General features: G+C 45.6%; 1 protein-coding gene across 3 annotated transcripts in view; it reads left to right on the top strand.

The window, feature by feature from the left end:
* IFT27 (intraflagellar transport 27) overlaps positions 1–26,314 on the top strand; it is a 73,352-nt gene that overhangs the window by 26,255 nt on the left and 20,783 nt on the right. For all 3 annotated transcript variants that reach the window (XM_077278100.1, XM_077278101.1, XM_077278099.1), the window contains exon 2: positions 18,508–18,587. In XM_077278100.1, the coding sequence (XP_077134215.1) occupies positions 18,508–18,587 (80 nt within the window). The remainder of the gene's footprint in view (positions 1–18,507; positions 18,588–26,314) is intronic.

The following is a 26,314-nucleotide window of genomic DNA, read 5'->3' as shown; positions in this document are numbered from 1 at the left end:
TTATTCTCATAATCCTTTTTTTGCTAATTTAGTCTGCTATGGTCGCTATGTAGATGACATTTTCATTTTGTGTTCCCATGACATCGCGACCAAGCAAGACTTTATTCACCATCTAAATTATTATAATATTAACCTTCAATTTACTTTCAATGGTCCCAGCAACATCGTAGAATTTTTAGATATTGCCCTTACCAGTGTTATAACATCTAAAAAAAAAATTGTGTTCATTATTCTGAAAACCGGTTAGCGGTAATATAACATTGTATGCGGACTTTTGTCGCCCATTTCATACCATTGCTGCCATCCCTTTTGGCGAATTTGTCAGGGCAAAATGGTTATGCTCTGATAATGGTTCTTATCAGAAAGAATCCTCTGTTATAAAATCGATACTCGGGAAGGGAATATACGGATAAAATCATGGATATGGCCTATAAAAAAGCATTGGGAATAGAGAGAAAAGAAATGTTATCTGTAAAATCAAAGAAAAAAAAGAACAAACCCCCTAATGATTCTGAGCAAGTTATAACCTTCTGCACCCCCTACAGTACCCAATTTAATAAAATCAAAAATATCATTAAAAAAATTGACACTTACATGATATTCTTGATCATTTTTTTCCTTTTAAAACTCTCATTTCCTCCCATTGACAACCATACTGTATGACTAACGGCACAATAGACGACCGAAACGCGTCAGTGTGTTTCACCATCAGCATGTGAAAATTTAACTTTTTGTTAGTGAAATAAAGCTTGAAGATTTTATCTGGAGGTGCCTTTCCTGCTATATTTAGGTAGCGGAGGGTCTGGAAGCCACAAACCGGTTGTGTTGCACCAATAATCTATGAGACTTGGTACCAAGAGATGGTGTGTGTCTTGGTAGGCCTTATATAGGCTGGTCTGATGATGAGGATGCATCCTAAATCTGCCCATACACATAAAATAAAAGTCAGCCAAAATGTCCAATGTCAGCCTTCGGCCGCATTGGTGTTTTGAGCGAGGATGGACCATTGTTCATTCTTGTTCAAAATACCGATTGGGCATATTGAATTTTTATCAGCTGCAGATATGCACTGACTGCATTATCGACTGAAAAATTCCATTATTTGCAGATGCAGTCTGAGATGTAGTTTGGCCTGTCGACAAATGATGTTTTATCATGCCATTTTCATCTTGTGTGTGGAAGTGGGGGCCTTACGGATTAATATTATATGCCCAGACAACCCCTTTAAAGGGAATCTGTCACTAGGTTTTTGTTACCCCATCTGAGAGTAGCATAATATAGAGGCTGAGACCCTGATTCCAGTGGTGTGTCACTTACTGGGCTACTTGCTGCACTTTTGATAAAATCTCCATTTTCTCTGCTACAGATCTAGCTGTTCTATGACTGCTGAGCTGTGTATAACCCCGCCCACACCACTGATTGGCCACTTTCTGTGTACACTATGCAAAGCTGCCAATCAGTGGTGGGGGTGTGTTTATACAGAGCAGGAGGACTACGAGACAACTAGTCCCCTAGTGATAATCTCCTGCTGATAAAACAGTGATTTTTTTGTTTTTAAACTACAGCAAGCAGCCAGGTAAGTGACACAACGCTAGAATCAGGGTGTCTGTCTTTACATCATGCTGCTCTCAGACTATGTGGCAAGAACCTGGTGACAGATTCCCTTTAACTCTAGTATTACTTACCAGAATCATGTGATTTCCTATCACTATATTGCTGGGTGTTCTAGTATAACCAGTCCTTGACCTATCGTGTAACCGTGCTGTCTCCATACTTGTTTCATATAATCTCTTGTTACCTGCCTCACACTCACACAGTGCTGACACGTTGGATTTCTAGTACCTGCATGATGCCCGTACCCGAGGAGAATGCTGGAGCCGCGATACTCGGGGCATTCTGTTTGTATGACACCAAATCGCGACTCCTTATTGGTCTAAAGTGGCCGAGAAAGTGGCAGCGTCTGCGCGGCAGCCCTCTGATTATACACATTATCATATTGGATATACAGCGCACAATACCACACCGCAGGGTACGTGATTACACGGGGAAAGAAATTGCATGTCTTGAGAAATCGAGCTCTGAGTACCTTTAAACAGACAAGAGAGCAGCAGAATTACTCTTCGTAATTACAGACCCCCAAAGAGTTTATTGCTCTCGTATTAAGGAAAGAGAGAGACCTTTATTGGGAAAGAAAGCGAGCCAAGCAGCCTACCTGAGGTTTTCCCATCTCTCTCCTTGTCCTGCCGCTGGTAATGTTCGGCCGTACACCGCACGTTCAATCGCTACAGTCAATGCCGAATAAACAGGCAAGTTTTCCCGTTTTAAGAGAAATAAACCGTTTTTATTTAGTTGCAATTTTCTCTTAAGTTACTGATCAATCTAAGCTACAAGGCTGATAAAAGAGCAGCTGGTAATGGCCAAACCTGTTGTTTTGGGCATCTATCTCAGAGGTATGTTTCCGGAGAATCCCCTGACCTGTGCCTCCATCAGAACGCCGTGACGTATTCCTGTGTCTCTCTGTACAGGTAGGCATAGCATCCGACTTCTAGCTACTATGGACGGAACATCTAGGTGTGAGCATAGTCTTAAAGGCGCAGTCAGACTGCTGTGTAAGGGTAAGTTCACAATATGCGGGGGGGGGTTTTCCGCAGCGAAACCTGATCTCTTAAGGTATGTGCACACGTTGCAGATTTGCCTGTGGAATTTTCTGTGATTCTTCCCTCTCTTGCCAGAAAACGCAGGTGCGGATTTGCTGCGTTCTTTGTGCGTTTTTTCATGCGAATTTGTCTGCGTTTTTTTAACCTAAATAAAGCTAACATACTTAAAAAAAAAAAAAAAAAAATTTTGATATCATTTCTTGTCCAACCTCTTCATTTATATACTCCATTTGAAGAATAATGTTTACACACACAGATAGATTTAAGATAGATAGATAGATGATGGATAGAAACTCGCACGAGTCTTGCACCTCAGTACCCGGCACTGCCGCCGGCACTCGAGACCAGAGTGTGCGGCTGCATGTATTTTTATGTAGCTGAACGCTCCAGTCCGAGTGCCGGCGGCAGTGCCGGGTATTGAGGTGCGAGACTCGTGCGAGTTTCTTGCAAGTGTGACCCCAGCCTTAAAAGCAATGTTTAGCCTCTCTCTTCCCACTGCCCTATAGCAGTGGCATATGGGGTAATAAGGGGTTAATGTCACCTTAGTATTGGAAGGTGACATCAAGCCTGGTTGGTAATGGAGAGGCGTCAATAAGACACTTATCCATTACTAATCCTATAGTAGTGAAAGAGTTAGAAAAAAAAAACACAACCAGAAAAAAGTTTAATATTTTTAATTTCACCATACTTACAACTACGCCTAATTCCCCGAAGCCCTCGATCACCTGCAAAAAATAATAATAAACCAACTGTATACTTCCTGTCCGACGCAGTCCAATTAATAACGAGTGTCCCACGACGATCTCCCCTATAGAGCTGTCACATCAGGAGATTTGACAGCTCTATAGATCTTCAGTGACACACTGACAGGAGACAATGGCTCCTGAAGTGTTATCACTGAGGGTTCAATGAGTTCATTGCTCTCACTTTACGGCACTGCTGCGTGAGAATTTTCCCACACAGCTGTGCCGCAAGTGACAGTATGAACTATACTGTACTCACAGCGGCGGAGGGATACAGTGCGGATGGATACCTTCCGTCATTGTATCGCCGGAGCCCCTGGAGAGCGGTCGCATCTGCTGATGTGACAGCTCTCCATGGGAGATCGTCATGGGACACTCGTTATTATGGATTAGGGAGTATATTTTTGGCTTATTATTTTTATATTTCTTACAGGAGAATCGAGGAGTTTGGGGACTAGGTGGTTGGTGAGTATGTACTCTATGCTGTATGTGCTGTATGTATGTACTGTCTGTTCCAGGGCTGTGGAGTCGGTAAGCCACAGTTGCGACTCCGACTCCGACTCCTGGATTTTATCAGGTTCCGACTCCGTCTCCGACTCCGACTCCTTCATAAATGGCCAATTCGTAACAATAAATTTACTGTTGTAAAATATTAACATCGTGCTTATTCAGTTTCTCACCATCATATAAGTAATCAGACCACTTAGAGTAAAAACTATATTTATTAGAATACAATTAGAATATAGCAAATAACTTTTATAAACTTTTCTAAACTCTTGTAAGTAAATATGCAATAAACACTGTTATGCAGTTAATAAGAAGAAATCTATAAATTTGTCCTCAGAAAAAGTATTGCCTCTGTCAGATCCTCCTTCATGGATGCCCTCAAATCTGATCTAATCATTTTGAGAGCAGAGAACAACCTCTACACTAACTTGGGTTGGTGGCAAAGCAGTAACCACTCGGGCAACATCTCTGACAATGTCAGGATACAGAGGAATCGCTTGTTGCACTGTTATTTTTGATGAACGGTCAAATTTCTCAATTTCTTTTAGTGCACATGAAAAATTCTGCTGAAATGTACTGGCTGTGTTCTTTGATGGGGATGACTCTTCTTCTATGCGGGAACGCTTTGCACGGTCCTTGTGATCCAAATATTTTTCGAAATTAAATTCTTCATCAGTTGATGAGGGTGAAGATGTGACCGGACGACCAAATTCTTCTTGTTCCTCCTGACTGTTCTGCAACCCTTTCATCCTTACTGCTATTTCAAACAGAGCTTCTTTTCCTTTAGTTAGCTGTTGATCATCTAGAAGAATCCGATGCATTGGGTCTACATAAACAGCTGCCAAAAGAATGTTATTTTGTAATAGTAGCTCCTCTCTCCGTTTGATTGATGTAGCAATGCCACTTGCAATTAACCCTCCTCTTTGGGACAGGCGAAACATCAGGTTCTTCCACTCCTTTAAGAAAATACCTGGAGTTAAGTCCTCTGCTTGTAATTTTTTAGTCACTGTAAGGGTGTGTGTCCACGGTCAGTAAACGCTGCGTGTTTGACGCTGCAGCGTCAAACACGCAGCGTCCAGATGTTCCAGCATAGTGGAGGGGATTTTTTGAAATCCCGTGTCCACTATGCGTGGAAACCCACACGCGAAGGGCCTGCGACTCCAGACATGCTGCGCGTCTTTTCAGATCGCAGCATGTCCGTACACCTTGCGGGGACGCAGCATCCCCGCAAGGCATAACACAGGGCCCTATGGGAGGGGGGCGATGATCCCGGATGTGTACAGTTAACACATCCGGCATCATCGCGTCCCAGAAGGGGGCGGGGCTTAGCGCCGAGCGGCTTTGCCGCTCCGACGATACCGCCGGCCATCCTGACCGTGGACACACACCCTTAATGGGTGCTCTAGCAATTTTTCCAGCTCAGTCACCTGATTCCAATGACTTTCATTTAGCGTCAGTTGAGGGTTAGCCATGTCTACAAGAAAGGATTTCAGTTCAACCAAGCGCTGAATCATTAAGTACTGCCCCATCGTGTGGCTTGATCAATAATTGCCCCTTTTCCAGCACGTCTCTTCAAAATTGAGTCAACTTTAGGGGTTCTGGCAACAGTAGCCAATTTTCTCACCTTGCCAATCAGTGCAGCAGCATGTCCTTCTTGCAGACTGTCTCTTATAGCCAGCTGTAGCGTATGCACAACACAGCGCATGTGATGAATGAAAGAACGTATTGACACAGTTTCAACAAGATCATCTAAACTATCATGTTGCTGTTCATCTGAAGCAACTTCAGTTTGCTCCTCATTTACAATACTGTGTTCCTCTATTTCAAACATTTCTGTGTCTGTGGACCCAGAATGTTCTTCTAGCTGCTGGTCACCATCATTACTCTCATTCATTAGCTTAATGGTACTTATCATATTTGAAGCATTGTCAGTTACGACAGAAAGAACTTGCTCTTTTTCAAGTTCATAGTCTTGCAGAACCTTTTCCACCAAGACCTGGAGAAACTCACTGGTGTGATGAGCTTTGGTGTCTTTTACTGCCAATGTCTTGGTAACTATTTCATTTTTGTCACAAACAAATCGGACATTGATGGCAAAATAGTTCACTCTGTGACGTGTGCAGGCATCCATTTTAAGAAACAGAAAGCGTCCCTTGAGAGTTTTTTTAAGTTCTTCCTTTTGTTTAAAAGCTTTTTCGATTACTAATTTTCTAATACTCTCTCTCTCTCCAGAGAAACACCAAGCTTGCGGGCCATTTCCCCATTCAGACACATAAAAGCTGGTTGTGAAAATAATGAAATAGGCACACTATCATTTACAACAAGCTCTATCTGTTTTTTAAATGTATCTACTGTCATTGTCACAGTAACTTTGTCACTGACAAAATATCTTGCAACTGATGGCTGCAAAGTTCTCTGCTCCTTTGTTTGGCTGGAAGAGCTGGGCACTGGTTCATTGGTTTGGATGCAGTCTTTCTCATCCACTGCTTTCAGTACTTCTGGATGCTAGCGCTGTAAATGTCTCTTTAGATTAGAAGCTCTGGTAGGAGCATTTTTATCTTTGCCTGAATATGCACTGATCTTGGCTTCACAGCATTTGTTTTCGTCTGGATCATTTGTCATACACTGACAGACATAATGTTTTCTATCTTGAGTGATGGTGAAATGTTCAAATACAGCTGATTTAATGTGACGCTTCTTTGACATTCTCAGGTTTTTAATTCTGCATTCACAATCCAAATGACAATTGTTTTTCCTAAAAACAATTGTACAAAATTATTGCCAGGTCGTACAACTGATAGAGTGGTCAGTAATACTGTTATTCCTCATGTACTTACAGTTAACTGATGCAAAATTTGTTGAAAGGATAATACTTCTTACAGTCTTCCTCTTCTGAGTAGCAGCTTTGAGATGCTTGGAAGACGCACACCTAGTAAACATCTAGCCTAGAGGAGGAGCTTTACTACTAAGAATTTGCAACACATTTTCACTTTCAGTTTCATACATTGTAAGTAGGGGGGTTGGGGCAGCATGAGGTTAACCAAGTATAAGATTAGATAAGGGCAGTGGAGAACAGTGACACACAAGAAGTAAGGGTATGTGCACACGTCAGGATTTCTTGCAGAAATTTCCTGAAGAAAACCGGAAATTTTCTGCAAGAAATCCGCATTTTTTTTTTTGCGTTTTTTTTTTTAGCATTTTGCAAGCGAAATTAGCTTGCAGAATGCTAAAGTTTTCCAAGCGATCTGTAGCATTGCTTGGAAAACTGACTGACAGGTTGGTCACACTTGTCAAACATAGTGTTTGACAAGTGTGACCAACTTTTTACTATAGATGCTGCCTATGCAGCATCAATAGTAAAAGATAGAATGTTTAAAAATAAAAAAAATAAAAAAAATGGTTATACTCACCTGCAGACAGCCGATCTCCTCAGCGGCGTCCGTTCCTATAGATGGTGTGTGTGTGCAGGACCTTTGATGACGTCGCGGTCACATGAGCGGTCACGCGACCAATCACAAGACCGCGACGTCATCGCAGGTCCTTCACCACACCATCTATAGGAACCGAAGCGGCAGCATGCACCGGAGAGGCGGGAAGACTCTGGGGCCATCGAAGGTGAATATATCACGATTTTTTATTTTAATTCTTTTTTTTTTTACCAATTATACGGTGCCCAGTCCGTGGAGGAGAGTCTCCTCTCCTCCACCCTGGGTACCAACCGCACATGATCTGCTTACTTCCCGCATGGCATGGTGGGCACAGCCACATGCGGAAAGTAAGTAGATCAATGCATTCCTAGGTGTGCGGAACCCCGCAATTCCGCAAATTTAATGAACATGTTGCTTTTTTTTCCGCGATGCAATTTTTTCGGGGACAAAAAAATGCAACATTTGCACAAGAAATGCAGAATACACTTAAAATAATGGGAGGCATATGTAAGTGTTTTTTTCGCGTTTTTGTCTCGTTTTTATAGCGAAAAAACGCGAAAAATATTGTACGTGTGCACATGGCCTAAGAAATGTCTCTATCTCCAGCAGAACTGCTTATCACTGTTGTTCTTAGTTTGATAGAACATATATATTTGAGTAACATTTATAAAATTCATATGAAAGTTCAATTATGAAATATTAATACATTTTTTTTAAAGCTGGAGTCGGAGTCGGTACATTTCTACCGACTCCAACTAAAACTAACTCCGACTCCACGACTCCGACTCCACAGCCCTGGTCTGTACTATATGTGTGTGTGTTTTTTTTTTTTTACACTTGAACACAGTAGCCAGATGATGGGACGATACTGTCCCATCATCTGGCTAGCTGGCACTGTAGCATTCATAGCCGGATGGGACTAGAAGTCCCATTGGACGATGCCTGCCTACATACAGACACACACACACACACACACACACACACACACACACACACACACACACACACAGCCCCGCACACACACCCACAAACACGCACAACCCCGCGATCCCTGCACAGCTCCGACACACCCACACAGCTCCGCAGACACTCGCAGACCACCACAGACACACACAAACACCCGCACACAAACACGCACATCTTCCTCGCACACACAGTCTCCGCTCACACACTCTTCCCCCTCCTGATCTGCAGGGTTCTCACACCCAAACCACAGATCCTGCGGTTTTGCTGCAGATTTGACTGAATCAATGGAAGTCAATGGGTGCAGAAACGCTGCAGATCTGCAAAACGAATTGACATGGTCCTTTTTTTTAATCTGCAGCGTTTTCGGTGCGGATTTTTTCACACCATTAGCACAGCATTTTTTTTTTTCCCCATTGATTTACATCGTACTGTAAATCACTTGCGGATCTGCAGCTTTTCTGCAGAGAAAAAAACGCTGCGGATCCGCCGTAAATCCGCAACGTGTGCATATAGCCTTAGCAGGAAAGAAGCATGTTTTCATTGTTTTTTTTGCAGCATTTTATGTGTGTTTGCTGGTACTGTAAACCACAGCTGAAAATTAGCATTAAAAAAATGCAGCAAAACCGCCTGGTGTGAACTTAGCCTAACACGGACTACAATCAAATTGCATTGCCCGGACCGGCCGGCGGCTGTCCTGACCCGAGAGTGACAGCTACATGCAATCAGGCTCATCTCAGGAGACCCGCCGGCCATCGTGTGACTGCGCACTAGTGGGTATGGAGATACTTATAACTGGAGATAAGGAAGATCAAAGGGTGGGCATTGGGGCCTCCTCTGTTATCCTCTTGAATCTGATGTGTCACAAGACACCTAAGGGTATGTGCACACGTCCGGATTTCTTGCAGAAATTTCCTGAAGAAAACCGGAAATTTTCTGCAAGAAATCCGCATTTTTTTTTTGCGTTTTTTTTCCGTTTTTTTCGCGTTTTTTTAGCATTTTGCAAGCGTAATTAGCTTGCAGAATGCTAAAGTTTTCCAAGCGATCTGTAGCATCGCTTGGAAAACTGACTGACAGGTTGGTCACACTTCTCAAACATAGTGTTTGACAAGTGTGACCAACTTTTTACTATAGATGCAGCTTATGCAGCATCTATAGTAAAAGATAGAATGTTTAAAAATAATAAAAAAAATAAAAAAATGGTTATACTCACCCTCTGCAGACAGCCAATCTCCAATGGCGTCCGTTCCTATAGATGCCGGTGTGGTTCAGGACCTTCGATGACGTCGCGGCTTGTGATTGGTCGCGTGAGTCACATGAGCGGTCACGCGACCAATCACAAGACAGCGACGTCATCACAGGTCCTGAACCACACCATCTATAGAAACGGAAGAGAAAGCATGTACCGGAGAGGCGGGAACACTTCGGGGGCCATCAGAGGGTGAGTATAGGACTATTTTTTATTTTAATTCTTTTTTTTACCAATTATATGGTGCCCAGTCCGTGGAGGAGAGTCTCCTCTCCTCCACCCTGGGTACCAACCGCACATAATCTGCTTACTTCCCGCATGGTGTGCACAGCCCCGTGCGGGAAGTAAGCAGATCAATGCACTCCTAGGTGTGCGGAATCCCCGCAATTCCACATTTTTATGAACATGTTGCTTTTTTTTCCGCTATGCGATTTTTTTCGCGGAAAAAATCGCAACATTTGCACAAAAAATGCGGAATACCCTGTAAATAATAGGAGGCATATGTAAGCGTTTTTTTCGCGTTTTTATCACGTTTTTATAGCGAAAAAACGCAAAAAAACCGCAAAAAATCCTGAATGTGTGCACATGGCCTAAACAGAAATTTTCATCCGCACCACCCTTTAGGCCTCATTCAGAGGTCTGATTTTTTTAATGTACGAGAAGATTGGACCAATTACTCTCAGAGTCTGATTAGAGTGTGGTTTAAGTGCCATCTGATTCTTTCGTACGTGGAGAAATTTAAAAAGAAATGTCTCCATCTTCTCCATTCTGACAGTCTGTGAAAATCTGACCACGCTTGGATGTCATTTGAGTGTAGTCTGATTTTTTTTTTTTTCTTTTTCCCGAACCCATTGACTTGCATTTCCAATTTTTGATCTGAACTTTGGATAAAAATCAGACAAGTCTCTGATAGTTTCCATGGACCACTCGATCTGAGAAAAAAATCAGACATTTGAATGGCCCCATAGAATTATCAGAGGCACGAGTGCAATCCATGAAAATCACCGATTAGCACTCCTACACAAAATCTGGATGTCTGAATGACCCCTAAGGGTGCGTGTCCACGCTCAGGATGGCCGGCGGTATCGTCGGAGCGGCAAAGCCGCTCGGCGCTAAGCCCCGCCCCCTTCTGGGACGTGATGATGCCGGATGTGTTAACTGTACACATCCGGGATCATCGCACCCCTCCCATAGGGCCCTGTGTTATTCCTTGCGGCGACGCAGCGTCGCCGCAAGGAACACTGACACGCTGCGATCTGAAAAGACGCGCAGCATGTCCGGAGTCGCAGGGCCGCCGCGTGCGTGTTTCCACGCATAGTGGACACGGGATTTCAAAAAATCCCCTCCACTATGCTGGAACATCTGGACACTGCGTGTTTGACGCTGCAGCTCTGCGCAGCGTCAAACACGCAGCGTTTACTGACCGTGGACACGTACCCTTATGGTGTCCTTGAGGTTAATATGACAGGCGCTCTCCTGATAAGACTTAAAAGGCCATTCTGATGTACATAAATTATTACCTGTGCACTGAATAGGTGATTAGCGTTAGGTCAGATGTGGATCTTCAACCTTGTTTTCCATTATTCCTGTACTGGCCATAAGACCATGAATGGAACAGCCGGTTATTCTAAGTGTATGGGAATGAAGATCGCGAGCGCCTCACTGCTCCAAAGGCTATGGTCACACTATCAGTGTTTGGTCAGTATTTTACCTCAGTATTTGTAAGCCAAAACCAGGAGTGGGTGATAAATACAGAAGTGGTGACGTGTTTCTATTAGGCCGGCGTCACACTCGGCGTAAGACAATACGGTCCGTATTTTACGGCCGTAATACGGCCATAATACGGAGAAATGTTCCCAAAATAGTGATCCGTAGTCAGGGTGTGTCAGCGTATTTTGCGCATGGCATCCTCCGTATGTAATCCGTATGGCATCCATACTGCGATATTTTCTCGCAGGCTTGCAAAACCGACATCTAATGGATTTATGTGCTCAAATGTTCGGGAAAACATATATACAGTATATATATATATATGTCATTGAGACACACATATATATATATATATATATATATATATATATATATATATATATATATATATATATATATATATGGTCTGTATTTATATTTACTACAGCGCGATATCTGTGAAAAGCCGGTAATTCAATTGCCGGCTTTTCATTTCTCCTTCCCAAACCCGACAGGACATGAGACGTGGTTTACATACAGTAAACCATCTCATATCCCCATTTTTTTTGCATATTCCACACTACTAATGTTAGTAGTGTGTATGGGCAAAATTTGGGCGCTGTAGCTGCTAAAATAAAGGGTTAAATGGCGGAAAAAATTGGCGTGGGCTCCCGCGCAATTTTCTCCGCCAGAGTGGTAAAGCCAGTGACTGACGGCAGATATTAATAGCCAGGAGAGGGTCCATGGTTATTGGCCCCCCCGTGGCTACAAACATCTGCCCCCAGCCACCCCAGAAAAGGCACATCTGGAAGATGCGCCTATTCTGGCACTTGGCCACTCTCTTCCCACTCCCTGTAGCGGTGGGATATGGGGTAATGAAGGGTTAATGCCACCTTGCCATTGTAAGGTGACATTAAGCCAGATTAATAATGGAGAGGCGTCAATTATGACACCTAACCATTATTAATCCAATTGTTTGAAAGGGTTAAACACACACACACGATTTAAAAGTATTTTAATGAAATAAACACAGCGGTTGTTTTAATATTTTATTGCTCTCTCAATCCATTTGCAGACTCTCACTTGGCAAAACAATAAACCCACAATATACATACCTTCTGCTGACCCGTCACGTCCCACGAGGTAATCCATCTGAAGGGGTTAAAATAATTTACAAGCAGGAGCCCTGCTAATGCAGCTGTGCTCGTGCTTGTAATTCCCCGGCGAATGAAGGAAATGTAGGTCATTGACCTACATTTCCTTCAGTCGCGGTGATGCGCCCCTGCTGGATGTTCTCATGAACTGCAGCCTGGGAACTTTTTCCCACGCTCCAGGTCATATGAGGACATCCACCAGGGGGCGCATCACCGCGACTGAAGGAAATGTAGGTCAATGACCTACATTTCCTTCATTCGCCGGGGAATTACAAGCATTAGCAGGGCTCCTGCTTGTAAATTATTTTAACCCCTTCAGATGGATTACCTCGTGGGACGTGACGGGTCAGCAGAAGGTATGTATATTGTGGGTTTATTGTTTTGCCAAGCGAGGGTCTGCAAATGGATTGAGAGAGCAATAAAATATTAAAACAACCGCTGTGTTTATTTCATTAAAATACTTTTAAATCATGTGTGTGTGTGTGTGTTTTTTAACCCTTTCAAACAATTGGATTAATAATGGATAGGTGTCATAATTGATGCCTCTCCATTATTAATCTGGCTTAATGTCACCTTACAATAGCAAGGTGGCATTAACCCTTCATTACCCCATATCCCACCGCTACACAGGAGTGGGAAGAGAGTGGCCAAGTGCCAGAACAGGCACAGAACAGATGTGCCTTTTCTGGGGTGGCTGGGGGCAGATGTTTTTAGCCACGGGGGGGGCCAATAACCATGGACCCTCTCCTGGCTATTAATATCTGCCGTCAGTCACTGGCTTTACCACTCTGGCGGAGAAAATTGCGCGGGAGCCCACGCCAATTTTTTTCCGCCATTTAACCCTTTATTTTAGCAGCTACAGCGCTGAAATTTTGTACATACACACTACTAACATTAGTAGTGTGGAATATGCAAAAAAAATGGGGATATGAGATGGTTTACTGTATGTAAACCATGTCTCATATCATGTCGGGTTTAGGCAGGAGAAATGAAAAGCCGGCAATTGAATTACCGACTTTTCACTAACACCGCTGCGTATTTCTCGCAAGTCACACTGCTGGTCCGCGTGTAATCTGTATTTTTCTCGCCCCCATAGACTTTCATTGGCGATTTTTTTTGCGCAATACGCTGACAAACGCAGCATGCTGCGATTTTGTACGGCCGTAGAAAGCCATATAATACTGAACCGTAATATACGGCTAATAGGAGCAGCCCCATTGAGAATAATTGTGCCGTTTATTTTGCGAGTTTTACGGACGTATTTTCTGTGCTCTTACGTCCGTAAAACTCGCCAGTGTGACGCCGGCCTTATACTTTTCCTCTGATTGTCCCACTCCTTTTTCGGGCTTACAAATAGTGAGGTAAAATACTGTCCAAATAATGAACGTATGAACGTGGCTTAAGAACCTGGATAAGGCTTTAAAGACAACCTGTCATGTTCCCAAACGCTATTAACCTGCAGTTATGGGGTTAATAGCTTTCTAAAGCCGTGCCACTGCTGCATTTAAAGCCCAGCTGCAGGGTGGAAATCAATTGTATTCCTCCTGGCAGCCTCCGGCTTTCAGTCACACTTCAGTCACCCCTCAGTACATAGTGGGCAGTGGCAGTAACCACGCCCCGACACTGACTGGCAGCCGGCTCAGCAGTGTATCTACCCAGCTGTTTTCCATTAGGCCTATGACATCACGTGATTAAAAGCTGACCAAGCACCATACCTCCCAACATTCGAAGAAGAGGGACAAATCATGAGACGAAGCACGTTTCATGATTTGCCCCTCTTTCTCCTCTGCACCATGGAAAAATTTTACCTCACCCTTAGCTACACCCATTCACCATTTCTTTCAAGAGGAGATGCCAGAGGGACGCTGGCAGTGAGGGACATTCAGAAGACTGCAGGACATGGACTGAAATCCAGGACTTTCAGCTGTATCTGGAACAGTTGGGACTAGAGACTAGTGATGAGTGAGTGTACTCATTACTCGGGTTTTCCCAGCACGCTCGGGTGACCTCCGAGTATTTATGATGACTGCTTGGAGATTTAAAGAAAACTATATGTGATATTTGCGCTAAATGCACCTATATGAAGCCATAAATAGTTAAAATACTGGGGAATGTCATAAACTAGGTTCCTCATACAGGACCAGGATTAACAAGATGTATTTACCTTAATATCAAAGAGAAGGAGATCTGTGTCCAGTGCTGGCATGCGGAAAGGTCCTTCACTCATGTGCTGAAAGGTTGGTGTCTGAAGCCTTCTCTGAATCTCTGTTCCAAAAATATCCAATGTGTTGCAGAACAAATAGTAGTATAGGAGACGCTGTCCCGGCCGGTGACTAGCGTACTCCCCCAGAGCTTGGTAACTGCCGTGCACAGGCAGTGGCGGCCGCGTGTATAGAGCTGAAGCCGACAAGGTGCAGGACCTTGTGTGACGTCAGTCACGTGATGTGTACACGTGACCAGCTACAAAGCTGCGGAGCTACGGAGCTACAAATAGCACACAGGACCAACTAATCCTACGCGTTTCAGAGTCGCTGACTCCTTCATCATTGCTGCTTATTCACTTGGAGCAACTAAGCAGCGCCGTATGGTTCATTTTTAGACATGCTTGGAGATTTAGTTTTCATCGCCGCAGCTGAATGATTTACAGCTATTAGCCAGCTTGATTACATGTGGGGGGTTCCCTAGCAACCAGGCAACCCCCACATGTACTCAGGCTGGTTAGTAGCTGTAAATTATTCAGCTGCCGCGATGAAAACTAAATCTCCGAACACTAACAAATACTCAGAGACCACCCGAGCGTGCTCGGGAAATCTCGAATAACGAGTATACTCGCTCATCACTAATTGTAATCAGTATAACGGCGCCGACCTGACACTGTCTGTAGGTTACTGAGCACAATCCTGCTGACAGGTTCCCTTTAAAGGGGTTGTCCACTGCTAGGACAACCCCTTCTTCAAAAAATTGTTCGGCCTTGATAAAATAATAAAGCTATACTCCTCTCTGGTGCTGGCGCCATTCCTGTGGTGTCTGCACTCGCTCTCCCCGGGGCTGTGACGCAGTGGAATGACACATGATGCCGGTGCCTAATAAGCACTGGCGTCACTGTCTCTTTATCGGGGCCGAACATTTAGTTGTAGAAGGGCTTGTCCTAGTAGTGGACAACCAGGGGTGCCCAAACTTTTACATGTCACTGCACTTCCAGGTATTTGACTTTGACCAAACGTTATTGATATAGTCATGTGCGAATTACGTGTTTTTAGTGCGTTTCTGCGCATATGAGTTTTATTCCTGCTGAGAAATAGACATGTTGCAGACTTGAAACAACACACGCCGCCGGTCAGTTTACTCTGAGGTAAAGTAAGGCACAGTGGGCGCGAGATTTCTATAAATCCCATCCACTTTGCAAGGACTGTAAGATTTTCTCAGCAAATATACACAGCGTCAAAAAAGTCATCCTGGGAGCTTAAAGGGGTTGTCCAGATTTATAATGACAGTCTGCAGTCACTCTTGAATCCTCACAGTGCGCACTGTGAGAATACTCTTGTGCCGGCAGTGACTGTATGCACAACATGACGGACTCCCTTTAAAGGGGATTTGCAAGATCTAACCTATGCTTATTCTGGGCTCACAGTATGGATGCCGTAGTCAGATGGCTATATAACACAGACGATCATCGCACCTCATTGCATGCACAGACTGGCCGACTGCTCTCCTGACCCGAGCGTGATGGGTCCATACTAATACATGCTGCCGGCCAGTCCGAGCTTTACAATGCGATAGTCGTCTGTGTTAGGCCATGTTCACACATTCAGTATTTGGTCAGTATTTTACCTCAGTATTTGTAAGCCAAAACCAGGAGTGGAACAATTAGAGGAAAAGTATAACAGAAACATATGCACCACTTCTGCATTTATCACCCACTCCTGGTGTTGGCTTACAAATACTGAGGTAAAATACTGACCAAATACTGCTAGTGTGACTGCAGCCTTACAGAGGAGATTTCACCGGCACAGTTTCTGCTCCTCCGTACGGTGGGCCGAGCCCCCAGCTACTGCAAGCATTTACTGCTTTCTTGCCCCCACAAGTCACTCCTGACTCCTGCTAATAAGCCCTGACCTCTGCACATTTATTCCAGCCCTTCAGTCAGGCTGATTCAGGGACCATTTCCCAAATGTGCTTTGTAGATGTATTCCTAAATCCTAATAAGTGCAGCGCACTAAGCAGAGGGATTGGAAAATGACGACTCACTAGGCCGATTCCCACGCTCGGCTGTCTCTCACTCACTGTTCCCACATAGCGCCTCATCACTCCTAGGAATTACTTTTCTATGTTAACTGTCTGGAATCACTCTGAAGTACTTGTAGGCCTTATGAAGATTAGCATTTACATGAAGGTGGGTGTTCTCGCTGGAATACAAGAAGTGCTTTCAGTATAATGTAGGCACGGAGATCCCTCCTCGCGGCTCCTGCTCCATTCTGCCATGGATTGGAGCCAGTGTTAGGTGCCATGGAGGACACTAAGAACTAGTAGATGCAAAGCTCTGATGTCAAGTGAGTCATCATTCGCCATCCTCTGCTGTACAGCCCAGTAACATGCAGCAGTAGCCATTACCTGTGGTGTAAAGAGGTTTCCTCACATCGTCTCTCCCGGCCCCCATGCTTCTTGCCTACGTAATAGGCTAGGCTGGGACTGCAAGGTGGTCGGTCACCTAGACAGTGAGCTGTCCATATTGAAATTAAATCTTCCTCTGTTGAGAATGGAGAGACATTTTAAGGCCGGCGTCACACTGACGTTTTAAACGGCCGAGTGCAATGCGATTAAAAAATCGCATTGCACTCGGACCAATGTTCAGCTATGGGGCAGCTCCCATCAGCCGACTTTTTGTCGGCCGTTTTCCTCGGTCCAAGACATTCACAGCATGCTGCGATTGTCTCGGACCGAGGAAAACTCTCAGCTCACTCGCACCCATATAAGCCTATGGGTGCGAGTGAGACAGCGCACATCACTTGGATATCATCTGAGTGATGTGCGTTATAAGCGGACCCCAGCAATGGAGGAGATGGAGAAATTCTTTTCTCCGCCTCCTCCGCAGCTGTGCTCCGATCCTCCCTGTGTGAGAGAATCGGAGCACAGACGCATGACACTCGGCTCCTGCTCTGCTGCCGAGTGTCATTAGCATATCGCATCCGATGCTCTCGCAGTGTGACGCCGGCCTAATAAGGTTATATGCACACCACGTCTTATTCAGGTGGATGCTGCCTGGAAGCCTCAAAAAAAAAAAAATATAGGTAATGCACAGCAATGTCAAAACAACTTGCTGTGCACATGTTCCATCTTTTTTAACTTCTTTTAAAGCCATAAAGTGGCTTAAAAAAGTGATTGGTCCATTCTTTCCTTTGAAACCACCACTATTTTATATAAAAATAACATAAAAAGCCTGCAGCAAAGATGCCTCAAATGCAAATAAAATGCTTCAGGAAAAAAACACCACTGGTGGGTTCCTGAAGTAGCAGGAGCGCTATTTTCTTATCCTCTAAAGTATTCAATAAATCATTTCTATATGTCCCGAAATATTCATTTCTGATTTGATACCTGTTGTATATGAATCCATTGTGTCAGCACTATGACATCAAGCTTTGAAGCCACATGGAAATTCATTTAGAGGCACGTCCATGTTCTTCAAGTGCATAACCTCCCCCGTAATGCTCTTCTGGGGTAATTGGATCAAGCTGAATTTCTCCGCCTCCTCCATTGCCGGCATCTGCGGTAATCGTACTGCACTCGGATGACATCTGAGTGCAGTCCAATGTTACACACTGCACTGCCCTAAAGTAACACTTGTCCGACTGCTATATGTCTTATACTCTCTTCTGAACAAGCCCTCTCCCTGGCTCAGGCTTCGGACTGGGTATTGGGTTACTGGGATACATGGGTTTTGGAAATTAAACTAAAGTAGATTTATTCATTCTATATATATTTTACCGTAAATGTAAATAAATGGCGAATCCCTGCGAGATTATTCTGTATTGTGTCATCACTGAATCTATAGATTATTTTATCTATTAATTTACCTGTGATAGCTGGTGGTATGATGGTTTTATGCTTTCTGCTCCACAGGTGACTCCACTGTTGGGAAGAGCACTCTCATCCAGCTTTTCCGTAGTGACGGAAGCCATTTCCCAAAGAACTATAGTATGGTATGACAACGATAATACTTATCAAACCTATCGCATGGCAATTATCCGAAATTGGAAACAAATTGGTAAAAGGCGATGATGCCACAAAATAACAAAAGAAACATGACTCACCTGATACATCCCCAACGCTCCAGCACTTATTTTTTTTGCTTTATCCTCCTCTAGCTATTTTTTTTCTGCTCTTTTTAGCCTTTTTTTTCTACTACTTTTAGGGTATGTGCCCATGTTGCGGATTCTGCTACTTCTTTTTTCCCGCAGCGTTTCCGCGTGGAATTTTCCGCAGCATGTGCACTGCGGTTTTTGTTTTCCATAGGTTTACATGGTACTGTAAACTTAGGGAAAACTGCTGCGGATCCGCAGCGTCAAATCCGCTGCGGATCCGCAGGAAAATCCGCAGCGTATGCACATACCCTTAGGCTAGGGTCACATTGCGTTATGTGACCGCGTTTAACGGACTACGTTACACCGCGGCATAACGCGGTGTAACGTAGTCCGTTAACGCCGCCATTGCCTGTAATGGCGAACGCATCGCTAGCGCCCACCCACATTGGGCGTTCGCTAGCGATGTGCTGTCATTTGAGTGACAAAGCAGCGTTTGCGGTCCATTCCTCGCTAGCGCAGATCGGCTAACACGATCCCTTTTGGAACATTGCGTTAGCGCAGTCCGTAGCGCTATGCGCTAAACGGACTGCCTTAGGGTCCTGAATGTAAATTTTGCCCAGTTATGGAGAATGAAAGGCATAACTAAACAGATTCCCTATCCAGACGTCCGGGAAGGCTACACGATGACCTGTCGGAAGCTGGAGTTCAGCCATTATTATTATTATATCGCCATTTGTTGCATGGCACTTCACATGTGAAAAGGGAAAGCCATAATTGTTTGTCTCCCACCTTTTCTGGAAACATACGATGAGTTAAAATTTGTACTAATGTTTACAAAAAGGAACAACTCTAAGAACCAAAATGTAGCATACTTTGGTTACATTTGTCAGAAAAATATTTATTCTAATCCAAGGTATATAATGAAATCCCAGATAGCCAGTATACAGCCTTTAGAGGAAGACCGGACAGAGCGGCGCCATTTTTAATTTTGCTTTTTAAACATACGGAATTTTAAAGAACAGGTATTTGATCCGCAAAACCGTGCAACCAATAGAATTCTATTAGGATAGAAACTACAAGAATATTACTGTTATTAGTACCTGCTTCAGGTTTTTATGGGTTAATGAGGAAGGCAGTCAGGTGCTAAAGTGTTATTGAGCTGATCATATCCACAGCTCACGGCTGGTTAAAAAATATATATTATTTTTCTTTAAATTTATTTATTTTTTGTGTAATTTTGCAAATCCAATTGGAAAATGCATGAAGGATAATTGTCCTAGACGATCCGCCATTTATCGTTCCCTGCTGTGCCTGCGGTTGGGACAGAGATAAGGTTTTCCAGGACTGTAGTCGGGGGCTGACTTAAACACTCACATTGCTCAACTGATTGAAGGGGTTCTGGGGTTTCCTCTTGATTGTTCACCTCCAAACATTTTGCAGTATCGGCCTCAGCCAGGTACCACAGCTCGTTATCATTAAAGTGAATAGGGCCGAGCTGCAATACCAGACACTTCTAGTACAAAATAAAGGTCCCATTAAAAGGGGTTTTCTGCTTTTAGAAAACTCATGTCCCCTGGCTTCATTTTTAAGTGCTTTACTCACCCTCCCCGGGTCCAGCACTGAGTTTCCACTGCTGCTCCTAGTGTCTGTGTTGATTGCAGTCAGTAACTGAGCTGAACAGTTCATGCCATTAACTCAGGCAAGGCCGCTGATCTCAGTGATTGGCTGCAGTGCTATTGGCTTGACGTCAGACAATAGTGTGAGCAGTGCCTGAAACTCGGCGTTGGACCCGAGGAGGGTGAGTAAATCACAGCTTGTTGGTTTTGTGTTTGTTTGTTTTTTTAAACAAACTGTAGCCGGGGAACAGTGGGGGTTTTGTTTTCCCAAAAACTCTTTTAATCAGCTGATTATTTGGGACAGGATTTGGACTCGCACTGATTTGATGTTGATCACCTTTCATAAGGACAGGTAATCAATATGCGAACTCCCAGATAAAAACCCTTTAAGGGTATGTTTCCACATTCAGGAAACGCTGCGTGTTTGACGCTGCGCAGAGCCATAGCGTCAAACACGCAGCGTCCAGATGTTACAGCATAGTGGAGGGGATTTCATGAAATCCCGTCTCCACTATGCATTAAAAGACGCATGCGGCAGACCTGCGGAAACGGACATGCGGTGCGTCTTTTAAGAAAGCAGCATGTCCTTGCATTGCTCAAACAACGCAAGGACAATGCAGGTGACCTCCCAGTGACCTCAGGTGCAGATTTGGTCAGGATTTTACCTGCATAAAATCCTGACCAAATCCTGATGCAATCCTGAACGTGGACATATACCCCAAGGCTATGTGCACACGTCAGGATTTCTTGCAGAAATTTCCTGAACAAAACTGGACATTTTCTGTAAGGGTATGTTTCCACGTTCAGTTTTGCTTCAGGCTTTGGTCAGGATTTTATGCAGGTAAAATCCTGACCAAAACTGCACCTGAGGTCATTGGCAGGTCACCTGCGGTGTACCTGCGTGTTTTGCTCATAGTAGCAACATGCTGCGTTTCGAAAAAACGCACCACGCATGCGTTTTCGCGGCAAAAACGCATGCGTTTTTTAACGCATAGTGGAGTCTGGATTTCATGAAATCCCATCCACTATGCTGTAACATCTGGACGCTGCGTTTTTGACGCTGCGGAAAAACGCAGCGTCAAGAACGCAGCGTTTCCTGAACGTGGAAACATACCCTAAGAAATCCGCACGCAGATTTTTCACGGATTTCTCGCTTTTTTTGCGCGTTTTTTTTTTGCTGATTTTTTTTGTGTTTTTTTTTCCAGAGGTTCTTGGATGTAATAATATAGTGGAAAATCCACAAAATTAATGAACATGCTGCATTTTTTTACGCGATGCGCTTTTTTAGCGGAAAAAATATGCTCAAAAATTGCGGAATGCATTATAAATGATGGGATGAATATGTGAGTGCAGCGCCCCAGAGTCCTGGTCGTTGCAGTACTGTGGCTCCGCCACTATGGGGAGCTATGGTGCGTCCGATGGCACTGAAGGAGTTCATCTGATCAGGTATCACAGACACCAATATATTTCACAGCCGGGCCTCCGGGGGGAGCTAAGGGTGCTATTCATTAGGCCACTCCCCACCATAGTGGGTAAACTGGGGGTCAGGCAGGAAGTTAGATCAGAAAGCTGACTGGGTTGGAACCAGGCAACACCTTGTGGCAGAGGGTGTTGTAGGGGAAGATACAGTAGGGTCTCTGTCAGGGGTGGGATCCTGACAGAGGCTTGGCAACGAGAACGAACGTAACGGGACCGTGCCTGCTCCGGGTAGTGGCGGTGCCCAAGAAAGGATTAGAAGAGAGATAGATTGTGCTGAGTGAGAAACGGGATCAAGCAAAGGAGAAATACCAGTAGGAGTCGTGCTGTAAGACCGAGGCAACATCCTACTGAGGCGCACTACCGGTGGCCGGAACGCCGAGGGAGTAGAATAAAATTCAGCTTCAAGCAATACTCCAAACAGCGGCAGGACAGTCAGTCTCAGGCGGGCTGTCTAACTCAAATCACCTATGAAGTCTTGGGAGGCAATTGTGGGAGAGGGGCGTCTCTAGGGTCCCGGAAGAACTCCAGGCCTACCCGTCAAACGGGTGCCGTTCCTACCCGAACCTCAGGGAGGGACGGAGGATTAGCAGAACATCATCTAGTCGAGTTGTGAGGGAACTTAAGAAACAGACACAACAGTTGTGGGGTACTTTCCGTAAGCGCAGCAGGGGAGGACTACAACACATAGCGCTAGGGGGAAGGCACAGATTTCCTCCTGTGAAGAGAACTCTGGAAGTGTCATTGGATCGGCCGGACTTGCGCAGCCTGGTGAGCCGTATTCTGGACTGAGGACTCAGAGATCTTCAGTAAAGAGGTAAAGAGACTGCAACCTGGTGTCCTCGTTATTTACCGCGACCTGCACCCCACAACTGCACCGTTACAACACCACTTATTGCACCGGACGTCCCCCACTGACGGACAGGGCCACGGACCGGGTCTAGCCACCGTGACAACCCCAGAGCAGAGACTCAGAGGCCCGGCTCCGGGTACCCCTCGGCCCTGCGGCGGTGTGGGGGCGCTCCAACTTGGCGTCACGAACAGGATCTACTTAAGCCTGAAGAATCAGGTCATGTGTGCCTTGGGACTGTGATTTACTGTGCTTGGACTGTACTTTATTGCAAGAATTGTGCTGCGCCATTTACCGCCAAAATCCGCCGCCATTACAGCGCTGAGGAGAGCGCAGGAAGAGAAGAGGGGCGTGGAGTGGGCGTAGGCAAGCTGGAGAGCGCGAAAAACAATGGCCGCCCAGTCTAAATATTTCTGCACGGTGAGGACGTGTCCGTCAGCGGCAGAGATCCGCCTCCTAATCCTCAATGGAGGGCGAAGACCGAGAAAACGACACCGCCCACGAAGGAGAGAGCGGGAAAGAGACCAGGAAGCGACCCACGTAGAGGAAGCCATGGCCAGCAGCTCTGAACCCGACAGTGGGGTTGAAGTGGAAATCTCCCCCGACTACCCGGATGAGCACAGCAGCCCGTCTTCCGTGGACAACACCAGATTCCTGAGGGCCGAGATGGAGGACTTATTCAACCAACTTCTCCAACTGAATGTGAGGGTCCAGGCTCCGCGCTTAGTGGTGCCGGCAGAGAGTTCCCGGACATCGGAGACCTCACCGGAGGAACCAGCGGGACCTGTCGCGGAAAGTGAACTCGCACCGGTTGGTGAGTCCGCCGATCCTGCCCCGCCAGCAGAAGGTGTGTTAGTGGGCCCCGTTGCAGCGCCCCCTCCCCCTGGGACTCATAAGCTCCAACGTCTGTTGCCCTGGGAGGAAGCTACGGGCATGGAACATCGTATGAAGGCCCCGATCACACCAATCACCCTGTCCTGCGAGGCCCGTGCGGAGCGCACGGTATACCGCTGGGTGAACCCCGGACCCGACCTCATGGGATTCCCCGGGGTGGAGACGCGGGAAGGGGAGATGGTGCAGGCCCTGAGCTGGGAGACATACCAGGCCCAGCTGGAACAGCAATGGAAGGAAGCGGACGAGGCGTACCGGGCTGGGATGGAGGCTTACCATCAGAAGGACCTGGCAGTAAAGGATCGGGCCCGCAAGGACCCCATCGCTCACCAGGCCCCGCGCAGGCAGGGCATCGTCACCACCTTTAAGCTCCGAGGAGGCTGGGGCTTTATTAAAGAACCGGGGTTATACGCGGAGGTCTTTGTTAACCGCCGGGACGTTGAGTCGCACCTCAGGGAGGGCCACCCCGATCGAGACCTCTACCCGGGAGACAGTGTCATCTACACCAGACATTTCGGGGAGAAGGGGTGGTTCGCTCTGAATGTGCGCAAGAAGAGGCCAATGGGACCCCCGCCCAAGGTGCCGGAAAAACCGGCCCCTGTAGCCAAAGTGTCCCCGTGTGACCGGTCTGTGGCCACCTTAGTCACCCCCACCTGTACACTAACGGAAACTGTGACCTGCAGTCTGGCCACCACCACCACCACTGTAGTGGCCAAGGAGGCGCCTCCTCGAGTGACCGGTGTTCCTGCTGTGCCAGCACAGAGAGAAGTGGGAACACAGACCTTTATCACCGCACACGACCTGGTTGTGCAACAGACCCGAACCCATGGGGTGTACCTGGCAGCGGGAGTGGACCTGGAACCTGGACTGCAGGGGTTCACCCGCCAGGTGGCGCCTCGTGGGGGATTCTGAAAATGAGTAAGCATGAATGCTTTGACAATGTAAATAGTTCTCCCTTTAACTGTTTGTTCCTGTTTTGCTGCTGAACCCGTCTAGGGTTAACTTTTAAAAGGATCCCTTTGTTGACCCGGGATCCCAATTGTTTGGTTTGTTTTTCCACTTTTTGTTTCCTGTTATCAAGAACTGCCGCAATCATGAACAGTGCATGATACAAACTTATTGTAAATAGTTGCACCTTCTTAAAGGCGCTCCCTACTGGTTTTACTTCAAAAAGGACTCTTTGTGAAGATACCACACTGGAACCTTTGATGAGTAAGGACTGGTAGCTTGAGAAGAAATGCTACCTCATAGAGACTTGGTCCCTTCTTAAAGGGGATGTTCAATTGTTGCACTTAAACGGTGATATTGCTTTAAGACAGGTAGCAATAATGTTCGATGAAAGAAAGTGATGATAATGTGTACATGAGAAAGTTATATGTATCCAACCAGTTAATTGTGAAGAAATGATGATGATGTTTCTCGGAAGAAAAGGGATGATTGATAATGTTGATAGAAAGTGGGGATAGAAGGTAAACCCTGAGTCCTCCATAGAAAGTTAGTTTATTGTAAAGAAAGAGTTAATAATGTGTTACAGAGGACAGAAAGTGAACCCGTAGGGGTTAGGTAGTGAGTCCTCCTAGGAGCCATACGTAGATGGCTCAGTGCTTCTAAAACTGAAAGTATGTTATGATCTATACTGTGTATAGAAGTTGAAAAGGCAGTAGGCCCTGGCTGAAAGGGGCGGTCCTGTAACAGAAAGGAGAGGCAGTAGGTCTGGTGCCGATAGGACAGGCGGTCCTGCAGATTTAAAGAAGGAGAATGAAAAAGTTAAATTACCTTATAATGTGATTATAGGAAGGTCTTTAGTGGATACGGAGTGTATGTCCTTAAAGGCAACATTAAAGTATTGTTTAGCAATTTTTGCACTTAGTAGAATACCCGGTTGGGTAAGAAGAGTTATTTATAGCATGTTGCTATGTTATTTAACCATGCTTTGTAACGTTCAAGTGTCCTTACCTCCCATAAAGGGAAGCCTGTTCAAGTATACTTATTGTTATTGCACTCAACAAAATTGTATGTCTTTTTGCTAAACTTGTATTGTTGTTTTCTTCCCAGTCCCGGAGTACTGTGTTTAACCAGGGGGGAGTGCAGCGCCCCAGAGTCCTGGTCGTTGCAGTACTGTGGCTCCGCCACTATGGGGAGCTATGGTGCGTCCGATGGCACTGAAGGAGTTCATCTGATCAGGTATCACAGACACCAATATATTTCACAGCCGGGCCTCCGGGGGGAGCTAAGGGTGCTATTCATTAGGCCACTCCCCACCATAGTGGGTAAACTGGGGGTCAGGCAGGAAGTTAGATCAGAAAGCTGACTGGGTTGGAACCAGGCAACACCTTGTGGCAGAGGGTGTTGTAGGGGAAGATACAGTAGGGTCTCTGTCAGGGGTGGGATCCTGACAGAGGCTTGGCAATGAGAACGAACGTAACGGGACCGTGCCTGCTCCGGGTAGCGGCGGTGCCCAAGAAAGGATTAGAAGAGAGATAGATTGTGCTGAGTGAGAAACGGGATCAAGCAAAGGAGAAATACCAGTAGGAGTCGTGCTGTAAGACCGAGGCAACATCCTACTGAGGCACACTACCGGTGGCCGGAACGCCGAGGGAGTAGAATAACATTCAGCTTCAAGCAATACTCCAAACAGCGGCAGGACAGTCAGTCTCAGGCGGGCTGTCTAACTCAAATCACCTATGAAGTCTTGGGAGGCAATTGTGGGAGAGGGGCGTCTCTAGGGTCCTGGAAGAACTCCAGGCCTACCCGTCAAACGGGTGCCGTTCCTACCCGAACCTCAGGGAGGG

Source organism: Ranitomeya variabilis, chromosome 8 (assembly GCF_051348905.1).
Source record: "Ranitomeya variabilis isolate aRanVar5 chromosome 8, aRanVar5.hap1, whole genome shotgun sequence".
Taxonomy (NCBI): domain Eukaryota; kingdom Metazoa; phylum Chordata; class Amphibia; order Anura; family Dendrobatidae; genus Ranitomeya; species Ranitomeya variabilis.
The sequence above is the reverse complement of the archived record's forward strand: the minus strand, read 5'-3'. Positions and strand labels throughout refer to the sequence as shown.